This window comes from Colletotrichum siamense, assembly GCF_013390195.1.
Source record: "Colletotrichum siamense strain Cg363 chromosome Unknown KSG_Cg363_contig07, whole genome shotgun sequence".
Classification (NCBI taxonomy): domain Eukaryota; kingdom Fungi; phylum Ascomycota; class Sordariomycetes; order Glomerellales; family Glomerellaceae; genus Colletotrichum; species Colletotrichum siamense.
The window spans coordinates 4,489,394-4,507,571 of record NW_023501020.1 but is presented as its reverse complement, the minus strand read 5'-3'; the positions used below and the strand labels follow the sequence as shown (position 1 = coordinate 4,507,571).

Below are 18,178 nucleotides of genomic sequence, written 5' to 3'. Positions count from 1 at the left end.
GTGTGCTTATTCGTACAGCCGCTGCTCAGCCCAGAACCCAGAACCCCTGACGCGTCCCGCCTCTTGGCTCTCTGCAACCCTTCCGATTTCCCGTTCGCCAACACGAACCCTGTGAACCCTGAGATCTTGCAGTCGTCCCACCTCCAGACACCTTGGATGGTGATCCTGCCTGTTCCACCCAGATTCCGACGGAACAGGCAAATCCGAGACCGTCTGACCAACTGGCTGGTTGTCATGACGCAAAGACTCAAACACAACACATTTGGATCGTTCGTCTGTGTGAGACATATCTCACTTTAGTGAATCCTAGCACTATGCTTTTCATGTTGGCGGAATGATTGCGGGGTAATGGTCTGTATGCAAAAAAAATTGAACTTGATGTTGAAGATGACACCATCCTTGTATGCTAGCTGTGGTGTCACAGAACTTAGACCCCTTCATCAACGACATATGTCCATATTAACAACTAGCGCATATGCAAACCGTTGCAGGAATGCCCCATCGTGGATATGTGCAGACTTCCTCTATGTACGATGACCACTCACAATGCACTCCTCGGCCTCACATGGCCAAGCTTCGTCCGTCATGAGCTCGAGCACAGACGTTGCCAGCAGCCATGGCGCAGAGCCCGTTCCCACACTATTCACTCAACAAAACACACAAGAAAGGTCCGCTAGCGTATTGATCCGGTTGGCATTAAGCTTGATCTTCGACTAATATCAATGTCCTGTCACGTCGTGACAAACGGGTAGCGTCCGTCTACCTCAGTCCACGTGCGGCGCCGCACGGTTGGCACTACGCGCAACCCGACAGTGAGTCGACAGTTCACATTTCGCAAACGCGGGGATCAAGGAGCAAAGCTTTTCATCTCTGCCCGGGGCTCACCTACAGCTCATCGGCGGCGTGCGGGCCCGGACCCCACGGGCCAGGACCCCATATGCCATTGCTACCCCTGCGCTGCTCCAACCCCTTGTTGACAGCCTTGAGGTTGTTATAATCGGGGCCGTCCTCGCCCAACCCCCATGCAAACACACCGCCGAGCCGCATACGGTCAACGAGGTCGGGGAACTTGCGGAGGATTGCATCGCCATTGTCGTACGTCCAGAATCGCTTCTCGGCCCTGTCGAGATAGTAGTAGCCGCCGCCCTTCTCATCATACTTGCCGTCCTTCTGAGCCCGCTCAAAGGAGCCCTTCACATCGTCCGGAACTCCGTCATTCCAACTGAAGCCACCGGTCTGTCCGAGATCGCCGCCCGTAACGGGATCCTCCATCAACGGCGTCGGGCAGCCGACTTCCAGGCCATCGGGGCAGTCCGTGGTGTGGAACCACTTGGTGTAAAAGGCGAACCCGAGATTGATCTTGTGGGCGGGAACTCCACGGGCCATGTAGTTCTCGACGGCGATGCGGGACAGCTCCATACCGGTATGGTGCTTCGTGACGTTGTCTCGGCGGTTCATCATGTCGTAAGTCATGACGTTGACAAAATCAAGAGCGCGCTCGATCCGGGGGGTGTGCTCCTTGGTGAAGGCAATCATGTCGCGCTCAAGACCGGGCGTAGCGGCCGAGATGAGCTTGCCTTTGGGGAGCTGTCTGCGGACCTCCTCGAGGAGCAACGGGTACGCATCGATCTCCCATTTCTTCTCCTCGTTGGTGATGTTCTTGTAGTCCTCGCCGTTGCCCCTGATACACATGTTAGAGGGGCAAAGCAGTCGACACAGCCTTTCAACTTACCCAGGGTACTCCCAGTCCATGTCGATACCTACAATAATTAGCACTCGATCATCATTCTCTGTCATAGTGGAATAAGGCCATACCATCGGCACCGGTAGCCTTGACCATGTCGGCAACGTTCTTGGCCCATTTCTCGCGAGACTGGGCGGTACGAGCAGCCGTGTCGAAGCCCTTGGTGTCGCTCCAGCCGCCAATGGCGACCATGACCTTGGTGCCGGGCTGGAACTGGGTGCGGACCTTTTCGACGGTAGTGAACAGCGGCCACTCAGCGACGTCCTTGTTGAAGGTGTCGGAGTTCATAAACGCAAGCTCCACGTGGGTGATGTGAGACACGAGCTCCTTGGAGGGCACGTTGGGGTGTTGGCTGCGGCTAGTCGTTAGCAACTTCAACGGTCGATGAATGCGGTCAAGGGAGGAGAGCAACAAACCCGGTGAGGTACATGACGCAGCGCAGATTGCCATTGCCGGCGTACAGCTCTTCCTCGGCGGACGCCATGGCTGTGGACGCCTGCATGATCGTTAGGACACCGCCCAGGACCGTGGGGAGCAGCTTCATCGTGTAAGATGCTGCCAAAGACAGACGGGTTCTGGATATCTGTCTAGCTTCCGGTGGTGGTGTAGTGTGATCGGAATGCGTCGACGCGCTGTTCTTCCTTCACATAGGACGGAGAACTGTCTGTGAGTGGGTGTGTGTGAGAGCAAGAGGGAAAGAGCACAGAAATAAGAATTAAGGAAGGGAAAGGCAAAGTCGATGCGACAGCGGTGGTGTCTGTTCGTCCGTCCGTTCTTTCCGCCCTTCAATTCGATTCACTGGAACTGCCTCCGACCGCCGCGGTGTGGAAGGACCTGAACACTGAACACAACTGGGATCGACTTGGTGCAGGAACCCCGCTGTGGCGGATGCTCCCTCCAGTCCAGTGTGTTTCTGCGTTTCCTGCAGCTCCCTCTAGCACCTTCCCGGCCTGTAATTCGATGAGACGTTGGGGGAAAGACCCCGCATCAATTAACCTTAAGGCGACCCGGCATTCGACGACACTATCTTAGCTACCTTCTCAACTCTAAAAAGGTAGGAACTTACGTTCCGTCTTTTCTAATGACGAAGCTTTGGAAACAGCTGAGAAACCGGTGGGAGGTTTTCCACGAGCTCGCGAACAGCCACTGCTGCTAGGGAATGCCCTGGTCAAGGGTCAGTCCGAATGATTCGGAATGTCAACAGCAGCAGTTGATTTGCTGCGGGATCAGAGTTTGGGTTGTGGCTCACATTGGCGGCTGTGTCTTGCATCGTATTCACCAGAGCAAACTAATAGTATGGACGAACATGGGACCAGAATGTAGCATCGTCGGTCTCGGGAAACATGCGCCGTATCCGAATCGGCTCTCAAAACTTCCTTTCTCGCCTGTGCCGTGTCTCCAAACATGCGAGCCAGGACCCTCCCAGTTGATCTGCATCTTCCCCCTGCATCCTGATTCGGCACCTCGGTGAGAGCTCAGGTGGGGCTGTTTCACCTCGGTGAACGCTCTCACCTTAAAAATTTCGCCCTGATCTGAGCTTCGGTCAGCTTTTTCCACACCTTGTCTTGGACCATTCCACCACTCGCAGTCAATTGTTTTGTGTGCCCAGCATACCAATTGAGGCCGCAAACATGTTCGAAAACCTTTGCACCCTCCCTCTGTCGGCCGATGTCTTCACGCAGGCGCTCCACCCCACCGAGCCGCTGTTGACCGTCGGCCTCTCATCAGGCCATGTCGAGACCTTCCGCCTTCCGGCCCCGGTTGACAATGCCTCTGATGCATCTGGCGATGCTGACACCAGTATCTCCTCCACCGGTCAGGGAATGATTGAGAGTGCTTGGCGCACGAGGCGACACAAGGGGAGCTGTAGAGCCCTGGCATATGCTCATGATGGATCTGGTCAGTAGCCACTGGAGAACTGCACCTTTCGCGATTCCTCAACTAATACATGGTCTTCACAGCCGTTTACTCCGCTGGAACCGACGGCCTGATCAAGTACTTCTCTCCCGAGACCGGCAAGGTCATCTCCAAGATCGCCATCCCCTCCTCGAACAAGCAGATCGATGCCCCGACCCTCATGCACGTCCTGAACCCCCAGAGTCTCCTGATCGGCTGCGACTCCGGCGCGATGCACATTTTCGACCTTCGCGACGGTGCCCCCGCGTCCAAGCCTGCTCAGACCAACTTCCCTCACTCCGACTACGTCTCCGCCGTCGTTCCCCTCCCCCCTTCCGCCGAGAGCACATCTGGTTTTCCGAAGCAATGGGTTTCGACTGGTGGCACTACCCTCGCGGTGACGGATGTCCGCAAGGGCGTTCTCGTTCGCTCCGACGACCAAGAGGACGAGCTGCTGTCAGCATGCTACGTCCCTGGTCTCGGGCCCAAGAACAACCGCAACAACGGCGTAGTGGCTGTCGGATCCGCCTCTGGCGTGGTTACGGTCTGGGACAGAGGTGCTTGGGATGACCAGCAGGAGCGCATCATCGTCGATGGTGGCAAGTCCGGGGGCGAGAGTCTGGACGCTCTGGCGCTGGTGCCTCAGGAGCTCGGTTTGGGTAAGAAGCTGGTCGTCGGTCTCGGCGACGGCAGCTTGAGGGTGGTAGACCTGGTCACCCGGGACGTCGACCAGGTCGTCAACCTCCGCCACGACGACGTCGAGGGTGTCATCTCCGTCGCCTTCGACTCCGAGAACCGGCTGATCACGGCCGGCGGCAAGACTGTCAAGGTGTGGGAGGAGCTGTCAGAGCTTCAAGGAGAGGGCGACGATGAGGACGAGGACAGCGATGACGACAGCGACGACGAGGATGGTGCGACTGGCAAGCGACGCGCTGGCAGCGACAGCGACGATAGTGACAGCGACAGCGACGGTGGAAAGAGGCAGAGCAAGCGCCAGAACACGGGAGCGGCCGCCGCGGCTGCTAAGCTTGGCCCCATGGGTGCGCACGGCATTTTGGGATTTGATGGCTTGGATTAAATCGATATAAAATAATGATACCCCTCCTCCAGGGCCATCTAAATAGAGATAGGCAACCAATGGAACTGATTCAACTCTCGTTGTACAATTGTGGCGTTGCATGGAAAGAGAGGAGGACTTGTAGGTCACATTTTGAGTTCCAGCACACATCCACATTCCGGCCGATGTCGACTGCCGATCTTCGACGCCGGCCCCGGGGCTTGAGAAACCTCCGCAGCGGTCGGACCCCGCTCCCCGCCGATGACGACTCACTGGCAACTTATCAATGTCGTCTCGGCCTCAACTTGCAGCTCTGCATGTCGTTCATGACAAGCTCTGATCGTGGCTTACACCCTGACTCAAACAAAGACATGGATCCAATCTCACCATTCGTCTTCGGCATCACCACGCCAAAGGTCTTCTTCGGACCCGGCACGTTGAACGAGCTACCCGGCGAGCTCAAGTCTCGAAACCTCGCGAAGCCGCTTATCATATGCTCGCCCTCTCGGACATCGCTGGCGACCAAGATACAAGCGAAGCTGTCGGAAGCAGGTATCACGGATAGCGAGATCCTCGACACCGCCATCGTCCACAACCCGAGCGACATCATCGGGCCCGCCGTGGACCGCGCCAAGGGCCGAGATGTCCTCATCTCCGTCGGAGGCGGGAGCGCCGTCGGTCTCGGGAAAGCCATCGCCTACCGCACGGGGATGGCGCAGGTCGCCATCCCGACGACCTATTCGGGCTCGGAGATGACGCCGATCATCGGAGAGACCAAGGACGGCAAGAAGACGTCGTACACGGATCCCAAGATCCTGCCCAAGGTGGTCATATACGATGTGGACCTGACCATGGACCTGCCGGTCAAAGTCAGCGGGCCGAGTGGTCTCAATGCCATGGCACACTCATGTGAGTATTCAGGTCTTCGATGTAGGTACGTCGCTGATGAGACGCAGTCGAAGCACTCTACTCCCGTCAAGCCAGCCCGATCACGGATCACTTTGCCCTCGAGTCCATCAAGGCGTTGTCCAGCGCTCTTCCCGTGATTGCCACGGACCCGTCATCGGTGGAAGCCCGCACGTCGGCGCTGTACGGTGCATTCCTGGCCGGGTTCCTGGCCACGGCGACCGGCATCGCGCTCCAGCACAAACTCGCCCACGCCGCCGGTGGCACTCTCAACCTGCCCCACGCCGAGACGCATTCCATTTTCCTCCCGCACAGCATGGCATACAACGCGAGCTGCTTCTCTGAGAGCATCATCGCCAAGCTATCGTCGGCCCTTGCTCAGAGCACGGAGAGTTCTGCCGCCGGCGTTGTGCAAGGTTTGAACGAGCTGCTCCGACTTCTGGATATTCCGACAGGGCTCAAGGACGTGGGTATGCAGGAGAAGGACATTGGCCGGGTCACGGACGTTGCGTCGGACACGCCTTACTGGAACCCGCGCCCGCTCGAGAAGGAAAAGATCCGGGAGATCATCCGGAGGGCGTGGGCGGGTGAGCAAGCCAAGACGGATCTCTAGATGATGAAGTAGCTAGCCGAGTAAATGCCGCTCCATGATCTGATCAGAGATATAGATTTGCTGTCTTCTTGGGTTATGTGCCATTCTTATTGCAGTGGTCGGCTGTCTTTCTCTTCTCCATTTTGGCTACGTTGTCGAGTGGCATGATCACGGCGTCTTCACTTCCGGATCATAGGTAACTCAGTCTGACTAGTTGCCTCGGTAATGTTGTTCGGTATTTTTTCTTGTATCATCTCTACCCTCCCACGACTCATTACGTCTCCGTCTCTTCGGAGCTCTCATCCTCCACGAAGCTACTGTCGCCTTCTCTTTTAATCCGAACCAGTTGTCCGGTGCAGAAATCGCTTGATGGATTCGTCCAACGGTAAACTTTATGCAATTATATATATTGAAGTCATGTCTAGTCTTTGTCTAGATGGTCGTCTTATGCGCCGGGCCGGGAGTAGTCGAGCTGTCTAACTCTCTTCCATGTCTCTCTCACCACTCTCTCTTGTGCGTGTCGGGCGGTCTCGGTCTCAGTGGATGCTGCGGGACTGGTTCACATTAGCCTCAACCATTCTCCTGTTTGTTTAAGGCCGACTCACCGGATTGCTAGATACGATCTGCCACCCAGTTTGGCATCTGGAACGACGGAGGTATCTTCTGGTGGGTTAGCGATGGTCACGAGACCACCAGCCTCTTCGAGAATTGCAATTCCTGCAGCCACATCCCTGAGGCAAAACTGTCAGCGCCGGCATTATAACATCAACGTCCAAGGTCTTTGACATACCACTCCCAGCAACCGCCCTCCCACCAAATATCGAAAGATCCCATGGCGGTATAGGCGAGGTCCAAAGTGGCACTGTTCTCGTCAGCGTAAGGTCCCCATCCCGAGGACGCTGCAGCTCTTACCTTCCCAGACTTCTCATACCGTGAACCATGCCGCCCTTGCCACCTCTCCCGCCCCTCTCGGCCGCCATGTTTACGAAGCTCTCGACCTTGCGGTGCATATTCCCATCCGGCTTGTCGCGGCGGTCCTTGCCCCATTCACAGGAAAACACGCAGCCGCTGGGTGCATTGGCTGGCAAGGGGCTCGGGACCAAGGGCAGCTTCTGGGTCTCGTTCATCCATGCGCCGTGGCCCTTGAGCGAGGAGAAGGTCTGGTTCAGGAAGGGCGCATTGATGACGCCGATGATGGGCTTTCCCTTCACGGCGAAGCCGATGGAGACGCAAAACATGGGGAACAGGTGGGTGAAGTTGACGGTGCCGTCGAGGGGGTCGACGATCCAGGTTGGGCTGTCGTCGACAAGGTAGTCGCGGGAGGAGCCGGCCGAGTATGTCTCTTCGCCAATGAACCTGCCAGATGTGTGAGAATCGTGGTGAGAGGCTGGGTGGCTGGCCATCATCACAAGTTGACTCACTTGTGGTTGGGGTACTTGTTTGCGACCGATGTGTGGATGAAGGCTTCGACTTCTGCAGTGGCGCCAATTCCGTCAGCAACTCATCGCAAGGTGATGTTCATGAACACTAGAGTATTTCCGCACCTGTGTCGGTCTTGGTGACCAGGTCGACTGAGTTCTCCTTCTCGGTGAAGACCTGCGCATCGCCGCCGTCGAACCTCGACCGCGCCGCCGTCATGAGCATAGCGCCCGCATCTTTGCCCAATTGCACGGCAAAGTCGTAGATTTCGCGAAGTTCGGCGTCGCTGATGCCCGCCATTGTGTCGTTTCCAAATAAAGCGGCCCTGAAGAATTGTCACAGTATTTGGCAAGTTGAGAAGAAAGGACAACGAGTCGCAAAAGACAGAGTAAGGTAAGTTGAAACTGCAAACCAGCAACAGTAAGCAGCACACACACCACTGGCAACCTAACGCGACAGCAGGCCATCAGTCAGAAATTGGGTGACTCGACGGCGTGCTGCAGGCTGGGCCGCCGCCAGCCGAGTGCTGGAGACCGCGGAAGCACAGCGGGATGACGTCCCGCGCTGTTATCAGGTCGCCGTGGTCCCTATCAGCGGGGCATCCCCGCATCTGCCCCGCCTCACGCTGGACCACCCAGTGAGTGAGCGCCTGTGAGTGCTCTCCAAGGGCTCCTTTTAGCGGGTAGCTTGCCGAAGAGCCCCCAAAAGGCCCGGTAGCAACGCGCTGTGGGCCTCCGAGTCAGGAGCTGTGTCGGAGACTTGGTCCCTGTCGCCGTCACCCCTCCCTCCACCTCTGCCCCTCATCTCTCATACACCACACACCACACACCAAGACCTGGGGAAGAGGGAGGCCAAGCCACTCACCTCAGTACTCCAGGACGAACTGCAACCCCGAAGGAGCCGTGTGGGAGAGGCTGTTGACTTATGCCTGTTACGTGAGAGGCTCGAAATCCGGGGCAGCTCTAGTTTCCCCGCGGTTCGGTCCCTCACCAACATCTCCAGCCAAGCCAACTGTCTGCGATGCCGGCAGAGCATTCTTGACGAAACACGGATCAAGACTTATCCACTGACACGAATCAACTCATTTATCAATCACAATAGCCTCGCCGTCTGAAGTCGTGAAGCTTGCTCGATCAATTGTATCAACATCCATCATTGCGAACAATCACAGCCGTCCCCAGATCCTACCTACATCTCCATCCTTCACAATGGCCAGCCGCATCCTACTCATCAACGGTCCCAACCTGAACCTCCTGGGCACCCGTGAACCCGCCGTCTACGGCTCAACGACCCTCGCCGACGTCGTCTCCATGGCCGAGAAGCAGGCCTCTGACCTGGGCATCAAAGTCGAGAACTTCCAGTCCAACCACGAGGGCGCCATCGTCGACCGCATCCACGAGGCCAGGGGCAACATCGACGCCATCGTCATCAACCCCGGCGCCTACACACACACGAGCGTCGCCATCCGCGATGCTCTCCTCGGCGTCGATATCCCCTTCGTCGAGTGCCACATCTCCAACGTCCACACGAGGGAAGCCTTCAGACACCACAGCTACTTGAGCGACAAGGCGACCGCCGTCATCTGCGGGTTGGGCGTCTACGGGTACACGGCGGCCATCGAGTTTGCAGCGAAGCACATGAAGATTAAGCAGAAGGCTTGAATAGGATGGATTAATTGATCCCCTCCTGTCCACAAAAGTGAAAGAATAAAACATGTAAATACTGTACAATCGCTGTTGCAATCTTATGCAAATGTGTATGTCATGACCATCATGTAAGGGACTCCAACTCTAAAGCGACGCCGTCACGGCCGTCGAAGGCTCTTCCACTCTCAGCTTCATATCCCTTACCAGCTTGCTCCAGGCCACGGCTCCTCTCTTGGCCAGCTCCTCGGGTACGTCGTGGTCCTCCTCCGACATCCTCCTGTTGAACAGCTCGAAGCTGACCCACCCCTCGAAACCCAGGCCCTGGAAGATGGCCGCGCAGATCTCGCGGACGGGGAGATACGCTCCCCTTGAATACTCGCCGTAAAACAGACGGCAGTTTCTTGACCAGGACATGCGGGACGGCTGCTCGGCATTATAATAAGGGTGAGTCGGGCATAGCGGCTCGGCGAGGCGCTCGGCGTCGACGACCTGCACGTAGATGATTTTGGAGACGTCCACGGTCGTGAGGAGCCTCTGGATGGAGTCCTTGACCGCCTGCTCGGCGTCTTCTGTCCTGCCCGAGGCGGCGCAGGGGTCGGCAAAGATGCGGCCGGCAATGTTGAAGGTGTCGAGGCACATTCCGAAGTTGGGCCTGTCGACCCGCTGGATGACCTCCCAGCACGTCTCCCATACGTCGACTCTGGTGCCCCACGACAGGCTCTCATATGAGAAGCGGATGGGCGGGTTGGAGGCGGCACCGATGTCGGCAACCTCAGCGAGGTCCGCGATGTGAAGCTCGAGATCCTCAGAGACCTGTTCGGCGGGCAGGACGTTGCTGGGAATCTGGATGAGGTCGGTGCCCAGGACGTGGGCGAGCTGGATCCACACGCGCAGCTCCTCGACCCTGCGGGCGTGTTGTTCGCGGTCGACGAGGCCCTCAAAGTGCTGGAAAGGCTGGAGGCAGATGACCTCGATGTTGCGGACGTCGCACATCCTCTTGACAATCTTGGAGGCGGCGATCTGGTTCTCGAGGAGGGCGGCACCGCCAGGCAGCTGCTCGGCGACGTCCATGAGGTCCTCGTGCCAGAGCTCGATGCCTTGGTAGCCGTACTTTGCTGCCATGTCCATCTTGTGCTCAAAGGAGTGTCCAGCCCAGCATCGGCCGAGCGACATGGTGCTGATACCCAGGCGTGAAGGCATGGTGGGCGGAATATGTGATGTGTGGTGTGAATGGGTGTATATGAGGTGACGGCAGAAGTCAAAGGGTATCAAACGCAGAGTAGCACAGAAGCAAAGGTGAAGGAAATAATAGTAGGATGCTTTCGAGAGGATGATGAAAGAGGCTGGCGTCTGCGAGTACCTAGGTAGGCGGACGAGATAAGAAGTAGTATGTATGTGAGTGGGAGTCGACGGGGTAGGTAGGAGAGGGGAGTGGAGGGAAGTAGTCGAAGGGAAGCTCGCTCGTATGTGTTAGTCCTCGGCAGCAGGGGATCAGGGAAGATTATTTGCAGCTTGCAAATCGAATCATCGAGTAACGCACGACAGCAGCAGCCCGTGTTGCAGAACAACAGGAAGACTGTCCAATGGTCTCATACGGGCCCCTTCATCCCCGGATTGCACCGGGTATCCGAGTGGACTTGGGGCAGGAAAGTCATTCACCCGCCACCGGTACAAGGTACTTTGCGAATGCAGAGTACCCCATCTTATCAGCCATCGCATGCTTGCAGAGCACGGCGATCTGGAAACTCTGGGGGTGGCCGAAGGTAGCCGGTCCACTCTGGGGGCAGCTTTCCCATGTGCCAATGCACCCCGCGAGTGTGTGTGGTGTTGCAACTTGTAAGAGATGCGTGACGCCGCCCATCACCAAGACCGGTGGTGTTGCGCTGCTTGGCAGCTGGTGACGACAGCTCGCCGAGTGCCGCCGGGCTGTCAGGCTAAACGCTTCCCCTGGGGGCCCGCCTCCACTTTTTCACTTCTTCACTCACTTTCTTCACTGAGAATGAAGGATAAACATTCTTCAGCTTCGCCACGGAAGGGTGGGCGGCCACCGAGCGAGCGAATGACCGCTTTCTCACTCACTCTCAATCGCTCCCTTTCTTCGTTGCCTCTGGCGTCGTTTTCCCACGCTTCCGAGGCCTAGATTGTTCGGCACTTCTCACTGGCTCTCACTCCCTCCCTCACTCTCTCACTCATTCGGGGTTTCTCCTCAGTAAGGTACCTGAGGTGGTCGGTCTCTGGAGAGTTCTTTGCCGGGAGCGTGGAGTGAGTGGAGGAACCTCGCACACACAACAAGTCCCTCGTTGAAACTGCGAGTTTCCGATCCATGAATCCTTAGCCCTGATGGAGTTTTGAACCGCAGTCCGATCAACCCCATCCAGAGCCCCGGACTTTTCCCCGTGTCCCGCAAGAACAATTAATTATTATTGGACCTCATCACCTGGCCGGCAGAGAAAAGAGACGCAACCCAAGAACAAAAAGTGGCCTCCAGATCGTCTTCTCCAAATCTGAAGTTCTCATAATAGCCACTCAAAGAATATCCGTTTCCAATTCCTTGCTTGACACATATTTCACATACAATTATCGCCTTTTTCCTCGTCTTACACGGCCTGTCACTCAGTCACTCCGTCACTCAGACTTTCATCATCACAACACAACCAGAGATACCCCTTGTCTTTTTTCTTCTTTAGTTCTCATCCACAACACACACATAGCCAAAATGGCCAGCCCCGCCGTCACAGAAAAATTGGTGGACGACACCATCGCTACCAAGATTGAGCAGCTTGACCGCCACGGCTACCTCTTTGGCCAGAAGATCACACATTCCCTGTCACCACTCCTGCACAGCACCATCTACGAGGGAATCGGCCTGAAATGGGAGCAGATGCGTCTGGACTCGGCAGACCTGCCGCTGTTCCTCGAGCTCATCAAGCACCCCAAGTTCTACGGCAGCTCCGTCACCATGCCCAACAAGGTCGCCATCATCCCTCACCTCGACGAGCTGACGGATGAGTGCCGCGACGTCGGCGCCTGCAACACCCTCTTCATCCGCGAGCGCGACGGCAAGCGGATATACTGCGGCACCAACACCGATGTCATTGGCGTTCGCGAGTCCTTCGTTCAGAACGTCGCCGACCCGGATGCCGTCTACCACAACAAGCCCGCCCTGGTCATCGGCGGCGGCGGTGCTGCCCGCAGCGCCGTCTACGCCTTGCGTAAGTGGATGAAGGCCACCGACATCTACCTCGTCAACCGTGACAAGGCTGAGGTCGACGCCGTTATCGCCGAGTGCACCACGCGGGGCTATGGAGACAACCTGTACCACGTATCCACCGTCGAGGAGGCGAGGGAGCTTGACGCCCCCGGCGCTATCGTCTCCTGCATCCCCGACTTCCCTCCCAAGACCCCCGAGGAGATTGTCGCCCGCGAGGTTATCGTTGAGTTCTTTAACAAGCCTACCAAGGGTGCCATTCTTGAGATGTGCTACAACCCCACCCCCTTTACTGAGATTGGTGCCCTGGCCGAAGACGCCGGCTGGCAGGTCATTCTCGGCACTGAGGCCATGATCTACCAAGGTCTCGAGCAGGTCAGTTGTTCCCCATCTCTCATCTCTAGTGAAGTTTACTGACTGCTGAACAGGACCGTTACTGGACCGGCAAGGAGGTTCAGGACCTTCCCGTACAAAAAGTCAAGGAAGTGATTGCCGCCAAGCTGGCGCAACACTCAAAACTGTAAAAAATAATGAAAAATTGGAACGACTTGCATAGATACATTCATAGCGACTGTTTTAACAAGACGAATTATGATATTCCATCATTTGGCAATGACTCTATGTTTCCATGTTCATCTAAGTGTGATGGTCATCTACATGACTGAAGATCCTCGGGTTAGCCCAGTTGCCCAGCTTGCCAGGCCCTTCTATCCAGTCACCCAGTAATGATGAAGTCTTGAGTTTCCTTTGGGGTATCCGCTCGTGTCTCAAAAGCCAATCTCATTCCTGCTGCTTGTAGATTTATTCCATACATGCATTCACACAGGTGACGTCCACTTGGTGATTGCAATTATGCATGTTGACCGAGGCTTCCTAAGTGAGGATCCCAGACAAGCCTTCTTCCATGTCAGTCATTGGAGTCGATCGAACCTTGCATATGTGAAAACATATTTATATAGCTGGAACTGAAGAAACATCTCGACCTGCACACACGCATCAAAACTGATGCACTTCCTTACCAGAACGGTCCAGTAACATCACCAGGAATTACTTTTAACTCTGCTACCATGAGCCTCATGAGACGCAGTTCTTTCGCTTGCATCAACAGCTTAACATGATGAAGACTTCTCCGGCCATGAGCCCACTTCAAGACACAGACAGACGAGATTGCGATGTGATAGCGGTCCAACTGCAACGTATGCGGCTCCAGAACCATCGATATCTTCAAATATTGGGGCGAGCTAGACGGTTTTGGAGTGCCGTCTTTCCGTGTTCTCACTGCAACCTGCAGATCAACGGAACATTCATCAGACGCGAGCAGTCCAAGAGAATGCAAAGTTGTGCATCAGATCAAAAACGGACAATTGAGCCTCATTTAACGCCGTGATGCGAGTTGTGCTGTGGTTGCGCGTGGGTTGCGCGCGTCTCATGCAAACTTCACACAAACCAAACGACGGAAATAAGACTCATTTCCAGCTCATGCATTGCACTTTTTCAAACAATCCTGCATAATCTTGAATAACTCGGACTCTGTCCGTCGATTGTTTGGGCCGGTCCCAGATTTCGTTTGGCTGGTGGTTGAGCGGGTGAATGTTTCCCACGCGCCCGGAAAAAGACTCAAGCGCCGCCTCGCCTCGACGAAAATCGCACGGGAATCATACGGGATCGCACGACAAACTGTGGAAACTCTCCATCTCGCAGACGGGACGAAACTCGATAGATCTGTTATATAACGGCAGCAGGCTGGCATTTTCACATTTGCGGCTCTTGGATGCTGTTTTGCTTGAGATGCGCCATCTGTACGTTTTGTTTGCTCTGTTTCGACGTCATCCTACATCCGGAGGATTCTTGCCACACCACCAAGATCACATCCACGGCGCCAGTGCTTGAGTCGGGTTATTTACAAATCAGGCTAGAGGTTCATCGACTTGGCGTCTTGGCTTGACCTCCTCGCTCTTGGCTGGAAGGACTCTCTGTATGATACGGACGGTTCGATTTGCGGTTGCTGGTCTGTTGAACTTTGTTCCAGGTATGTCCACATGACAAGATTGCACTCAGTGGACGTGGGAGATGCTGGGTAACTCCGCGTATCTTCTGGGATGCCATGTCTTGGGATGCCTGCGGAACAGCGGCGGATGGTCACTTGCACCATGCAATACGGGGATATCTCTGTGGACACTTCATGTGTGCTTGCGGCGGCTGAGCCGCTGACAGTGTGCTATTGACATGTACTCGCAGAGCATGTAACCCTGAGGCTACATCTCGTCTACCACCAACACGGGTATGGGAGGGAAAAGACATAACCACCACGTACCTTGCCCCTGGTTGCGTTGAGCCCACTTCATGCATAGTGCCTCCCCCGGCCTTTGCCTCGCCATCACGCGTCGATAATCCTCCTCTACTTCGGGTATCACCTCCGTTCCGTTTACGCCTGTCGTTTACGTTCCTCGATTACGCCAATCGTCTACGTCTTTATCGTTTACGCCGTTTCCGTTACGCTTTACTTCTCGACCTGCCGGCTCGTGCGGACAGGGTGCAAGACGGTGCACATCACTCGGTTTTGCTCGATTTGGGTTAGAGAGGATTGTGAATTCCTTGAGATACTCGAAATCTTGGGAATATCCGCCTGCTACCCATTTAAACGCCCTTAATTCCGTATTAGTAAACCGTTGTCCCGAACCGTTAAACGCTGGCCTTTCGCTCTACCTGGCTGACTTCGCCCTCGTCCGACTTCTCGCCAAGAACAACGTCATCCGAGTCGTTCTGTCTAAAGCTCTGGTCCTCCGCCAACTCATCCATAATGGTCTTGTTTGCGCGCCACACGGGCTTGACCTTGAACAGACGGTCCATAGTCTCCAGAGGGACAGCCTTAGTCTCGGGCACGAGGAAGAACACAAAGACGGCGGACATGATCATGAGAGAGGCGAAGAAGAAGTACACTCCATAACCCCAGGCGTCGAACATCTGGGGGGTGAAGCGAGAAATGATGAAGTTCCAGAACCAGTTGTTGGCGGCAGCGCTAGCCTGGCCAAGAGATCTACAGGTATGGTTAGCTCACGTGTTCGTTTACTGACTCGTTTCTCTCCACACGTACCTGGTGTTCTGGTCGAACATCTCGGAGTTGATGACCCAGGGGGTACCGTTCCACGAAGGAGTGTAGAACACCGTCCACAGGTAGAAGAAGACCATGGCAGAGATGCCTCCGCCGGAAAGACCGCCGGTGCCACTGGCAGGGTTGAGAGCGAGGTAACCTCCAATGTACCACATGCAGAGCGATCCACCGATGGCACCAATCATGAGGAGGTTACGGCGACCAAGCTGGTCAATGAGCCAAAGAATCCACACGAAAGTCACAATAGTCTTGACGACGCCAAAGATACCAGTGGTGAGGAAACTGGTGTTGGTGCCGGTGATACCGATGCTCTTGAAAACGGTCGGGCTGTAGTAGTTGATGGCGTTGATGCCGGAACCGTTTTGCCAGAGGAAAAGCTTCTCGGGGTTAGCAACGAGTGTTGGTAATCTGAAAGGAGTGCGCTCACCATGCCACCAAGGAAGAAGCGCCACTGGACCTTGCTCTGCTTGAGAGCGGCAAAGGGCTTCCAGAATCCGGCGCCAACTTCGGTCCTGTATCTCTCGAGGTCGGCATCGATGTAGTTGACCTCCTCGATGATGTACTTGTCGCTGGCATCCAGGTTTCTGTGAAATGTCGACGATTAGCTCACATCCAAACCATCACCAAGAAATGGTATTTGCTCAAAATTCACCTCATCCAGCAAAGATGCTTCATTGCCTCCTCTCTCCTGTACTTGGAGAACAACCAACGAGGAGATTCAGGAAGCCAGAAGGCTCCGACAAGCAGCAGACCAGCAGGAATCAGCTGAACGGCAAAGGGAATGAGCCATTGGGAGTGGCTGGGGGCCATGGTAGAGTCGACACCGTAGTTGATCCAGAAACCAACAAGGCCACCAATTTGCCAGCCCAGCTCGTAGATGCCGACGAGGCGACCGCGAACGGCAGGCGGGGAAAGCTCGGAAATGTAGATGGGGGTCATGTTGGAGCAGCCACCCACACCGATACCAGCGAGGACTCTGCCGGCGAGAATGAGACCGAGGCCGCGCTCCCTGTTGGCGCCGAGCATCATACCGGCACCGAGCATGAAGACGAGACTGAAAGCGATCAAACTCTTCTTGCGGCCGAGGAAGTAACTGCTGACGTAGGCGAACAAGGAGCCAAAGAAGGCACCGGCCTGGTAGACAGACACAATGTTGGACTTCAACAGAGCCAATCCGCTCTTGCTGTAGGACGCGAACTGGAACTCCTCGGTGAAGGACTGCAGGGCGAGAGTGGTTCCGATGAAGGCAGAGTCGTAGCCAATGGTGCAACTGGCGAACGACGCGATGATGGCGCACATGTAGACGCGCCAGTTGTAGACGGCCTTGGGCGTCGGCCGATCCTCGACGAGGGTGAGAAGAGCCATGGTGACTGATGGTCGTGCGTGCTGCTGCTTTACTCTGTCTTCAGATGATGTTGTCTGGTTGCTTGGGCCTTGAGACAGTCTGAACTCCAAAGCACGGTTGGGGTAGAGAAGTCTTAAGGGGATGAGGAGGCCAGAACCAGATGGTGGTCAAGGGTCGCCTTTGTTATATGTATGGTTCGTTCCTCTGCGTTGGTAAAGAGTGACAGGTGTGTGGCGTGTCGGTTCGTCTGGGGAAAAAGTCTGGGGCTGCTTCGATGCGGAGTTTGTTCATCCCACGGAACGCACAGCAAACACGGGGAGGCCAATGGGATCCGGGGTAATAGGCTCTGACGACGCCTTCGCGTATGAGATTCCAGATGGTTGACTCTGGGGTGAACGCTTCTCCCTGAGCTAAGGAGTCACGCTTCCTGTTTTTGCGTGTGGCTCCGAACCGGAGCAGAATCTGCACCTGGGCGACTGACTCGTCTCCACGGCGCGTGGAGAACGGCAAAGGATTTGTTCTCCGCACTGATCCACGGCACTAATCTCTGTTTCCGTGCTAGATCCAACTTCGGGGCCCCCAAAATGCTGGAGAACCCCTGCCCAGACCGGGGCTAAGGGTTGAATGTTTATCCTGTCAGCGGCGACGCATTGCCATTCAACTGTCTCACATTGCACGTGGAACTTGGGGACTTCCCAACTTGTTGATTTCCAGCCGTCCGGATTGTCAGCAATGCGGGCAAAGGGGTAGCGACCCCAGACTGCTGCTACCTGCCAGACGTGCTTTGCCCATGGGGTCACGGAGTCAACAAGACAGGGGTTGTTGGCCGCCGGTGCGAGCTGAGGGGAGTTGAGTATATCCGGCCAACGCGTACAAACCAAGATGGCTGCGCCGCTCTCAACATTGGCAAAAGACCGGCGAGAATTCCGGACTCCATCACTCGATTGCTAACTCGTTAGCAATGTTCTGGCCAAGCCTCTTTGACGAGGCCATCGTGGAGTCCACTTTAGTCGGATCGAAAGGGGCTCTCCTGATACGGTGGTTGTAAGCGCACAAAGCGGCGAACAACATCACGCTGAAAGTTTGGTCATGTACGAGAGGAAGTTTTATTCTCCTGTCTTCATCCATGAATGTCTTTCTGCCTGAACCGTTCTGTCGGGACGTGACAGTCGCTAGAGTAGTAGTGACCACTGGGCCGGTGTCATCAGAATCGTCCCTGCTTGGTAGCGCACATTACACTACTGTGCACAATC

At 55.7% G+C, this 18,178-nt stretch overlaps 8 protein-coding genes across 8 annotated transcripts; 4 read left to right on the top strand and 4 right to left on the bottom strand.

The window, feature by feature from the left end:
- Positions 1-885: 885 nt before the first annotated feature.
- Positions 886-2,288, bottom strand: CTS1-0 (Endochitinase 1; the record flags this gene model as incomplete). The annotated part of the gene is made up of 4 exons (XM_036643385.1): positions 886-1,681; positions 1,733-1,760; positions 1,816-2,096; positions 2,161-2,288. 4 exons carry the CDS (start codon positions 2,286-2,288, stop codon positions 886-888), a joined length of 1,233 nt encoding a protein of 410 aa, XP_036491315.1.
- A 1,087-nt stretch (positions 2,289-3,375) lies between these two features.
- Positions 3,376-4,718, top strand: JIP5 (WD repeat-containing protein JIP5; the record flags this gene model as incomplete). Its single annotated transcript, XM_036643384.1, has 2 exons — positions 3,376-3,643; positions 3,706-4,718. The coding sequence occupies 2 exons, from the start codon at positions 3,376-3,378 to the stop codon at positions 4,716-4,718; spliced, it is 1,281 nt and encodes a 426-aa protein (XP_036491337.1).
- A 350-nt stretch (positions 4,719-5,068) lies between these two features.
- On the top strand, positions 5,069-6,216 carry tfdF (Maleylacetate reductase; the record flags this gene model as incomplete). Its single annotated transcript, XM_036643383.1, has 2 exons — positions 5,069-5,606; positions 5,654-6,216. The coding sequence occupies 2 exons, from the start codon at positions 5,069-5,071 to the stop codon at positions 6,214-6,216; spliced, it is 1,101 nt and encodes a 366-aa protein (XP_036491336.1).
- Positions 6,217-6,640: 424 nt separating this feature from the next.
- On the bottom strand, positions 6,641-7,914 carry qa-x (the record flags this gene model as incomplete). Its single annotated transcript, XM_036643382.1, has 6 exons — positions 6,641-6,749; positions 6,801-6,926; positions 6,986-7,057; positions 7,108-7,551; positions 7,617-7,668; positions 7,740-7,914. The coding sequence occupies 6 exons, from the start codon at positions 7,912-7,914 to the stop codon at positions 6,641-6,643; spliced, it is 978 nt and encodes a 325-aa protein (XP_036491346.1).
- A 908-nt stretch (positions 7,915-8,822) lies between these two features.
- qutE (Catabolic 3-dehydroquinase) lies at positions 8,823-9,275 on the top strand (the record flags this gene model as incomplete). The annotated part of the gene is made up of 1 exon (XM_036643381.1): positions 8,823-9,275. One exon carries the CDS (start codon positions 8,823-8,825, stop codon positions 9,273-9,275), a length of 453 nt encoding a protein of 150 aa, XP_036491319.1.
- A 129-nt stretch (positions 9,276-9,404) lies between these two features.
- Positions 9,405-10,460, bottom strand: qa-4-0 (3-dehydroshikimate dehydratase; the record flags this gene model as incomplete). The annotated part of the gene is made up of 1 exon (XM_036643380.1): positions 9,405-10,460. The coding sequence occupies one exon, from the start codon at positions 10,458-10,460 to the stop codon at positions 9,405-9,407; it is 1,056 nt and encodes a 351-aa protein (XP_036491318.1).
- A 1,516-nt stretch (positions 10,461-11,976) lies between these two features.
- On the top strand, positions 11,977-12,992 carry qa-3-0 (Quinate dehydrogenase; the record flags this gene model as incomplete). Its single annotated transcript, XM_036643379.1, has 2 exons — positions 11,977-12,843; positions 12,897-12,992. 2 exons carry the CDS (start codon positions 11,977-11,979, stop codon positions 12,990-12,992), a joined length of 963 nt encoding a protein of 320 aa, XP_036491317.1.
- Positions 12,993-15,150: 2,158 nt separating this feature from the next.
- Positions 15,151-16,945, bottom strand: qa-y-2 (Quinate permease; the record flags this gene model as incomplete). The annotated part of the gene is made up of 4 exons (XM_036643378.1): positions 15,151-15,505; positions 15,563-15,957; positions 16,008-16,164; positions 16,233-16,945. 4 exons carry the CDS (start codon positions 16,943-16,945, stop codon positions 15,151-15,153), a joined length of 1,620 nt encoding a protein of 539 aa, XP_036492523.1.
- Positions 16,946-18,178: the final 1,233 nt, after the last annotated feature.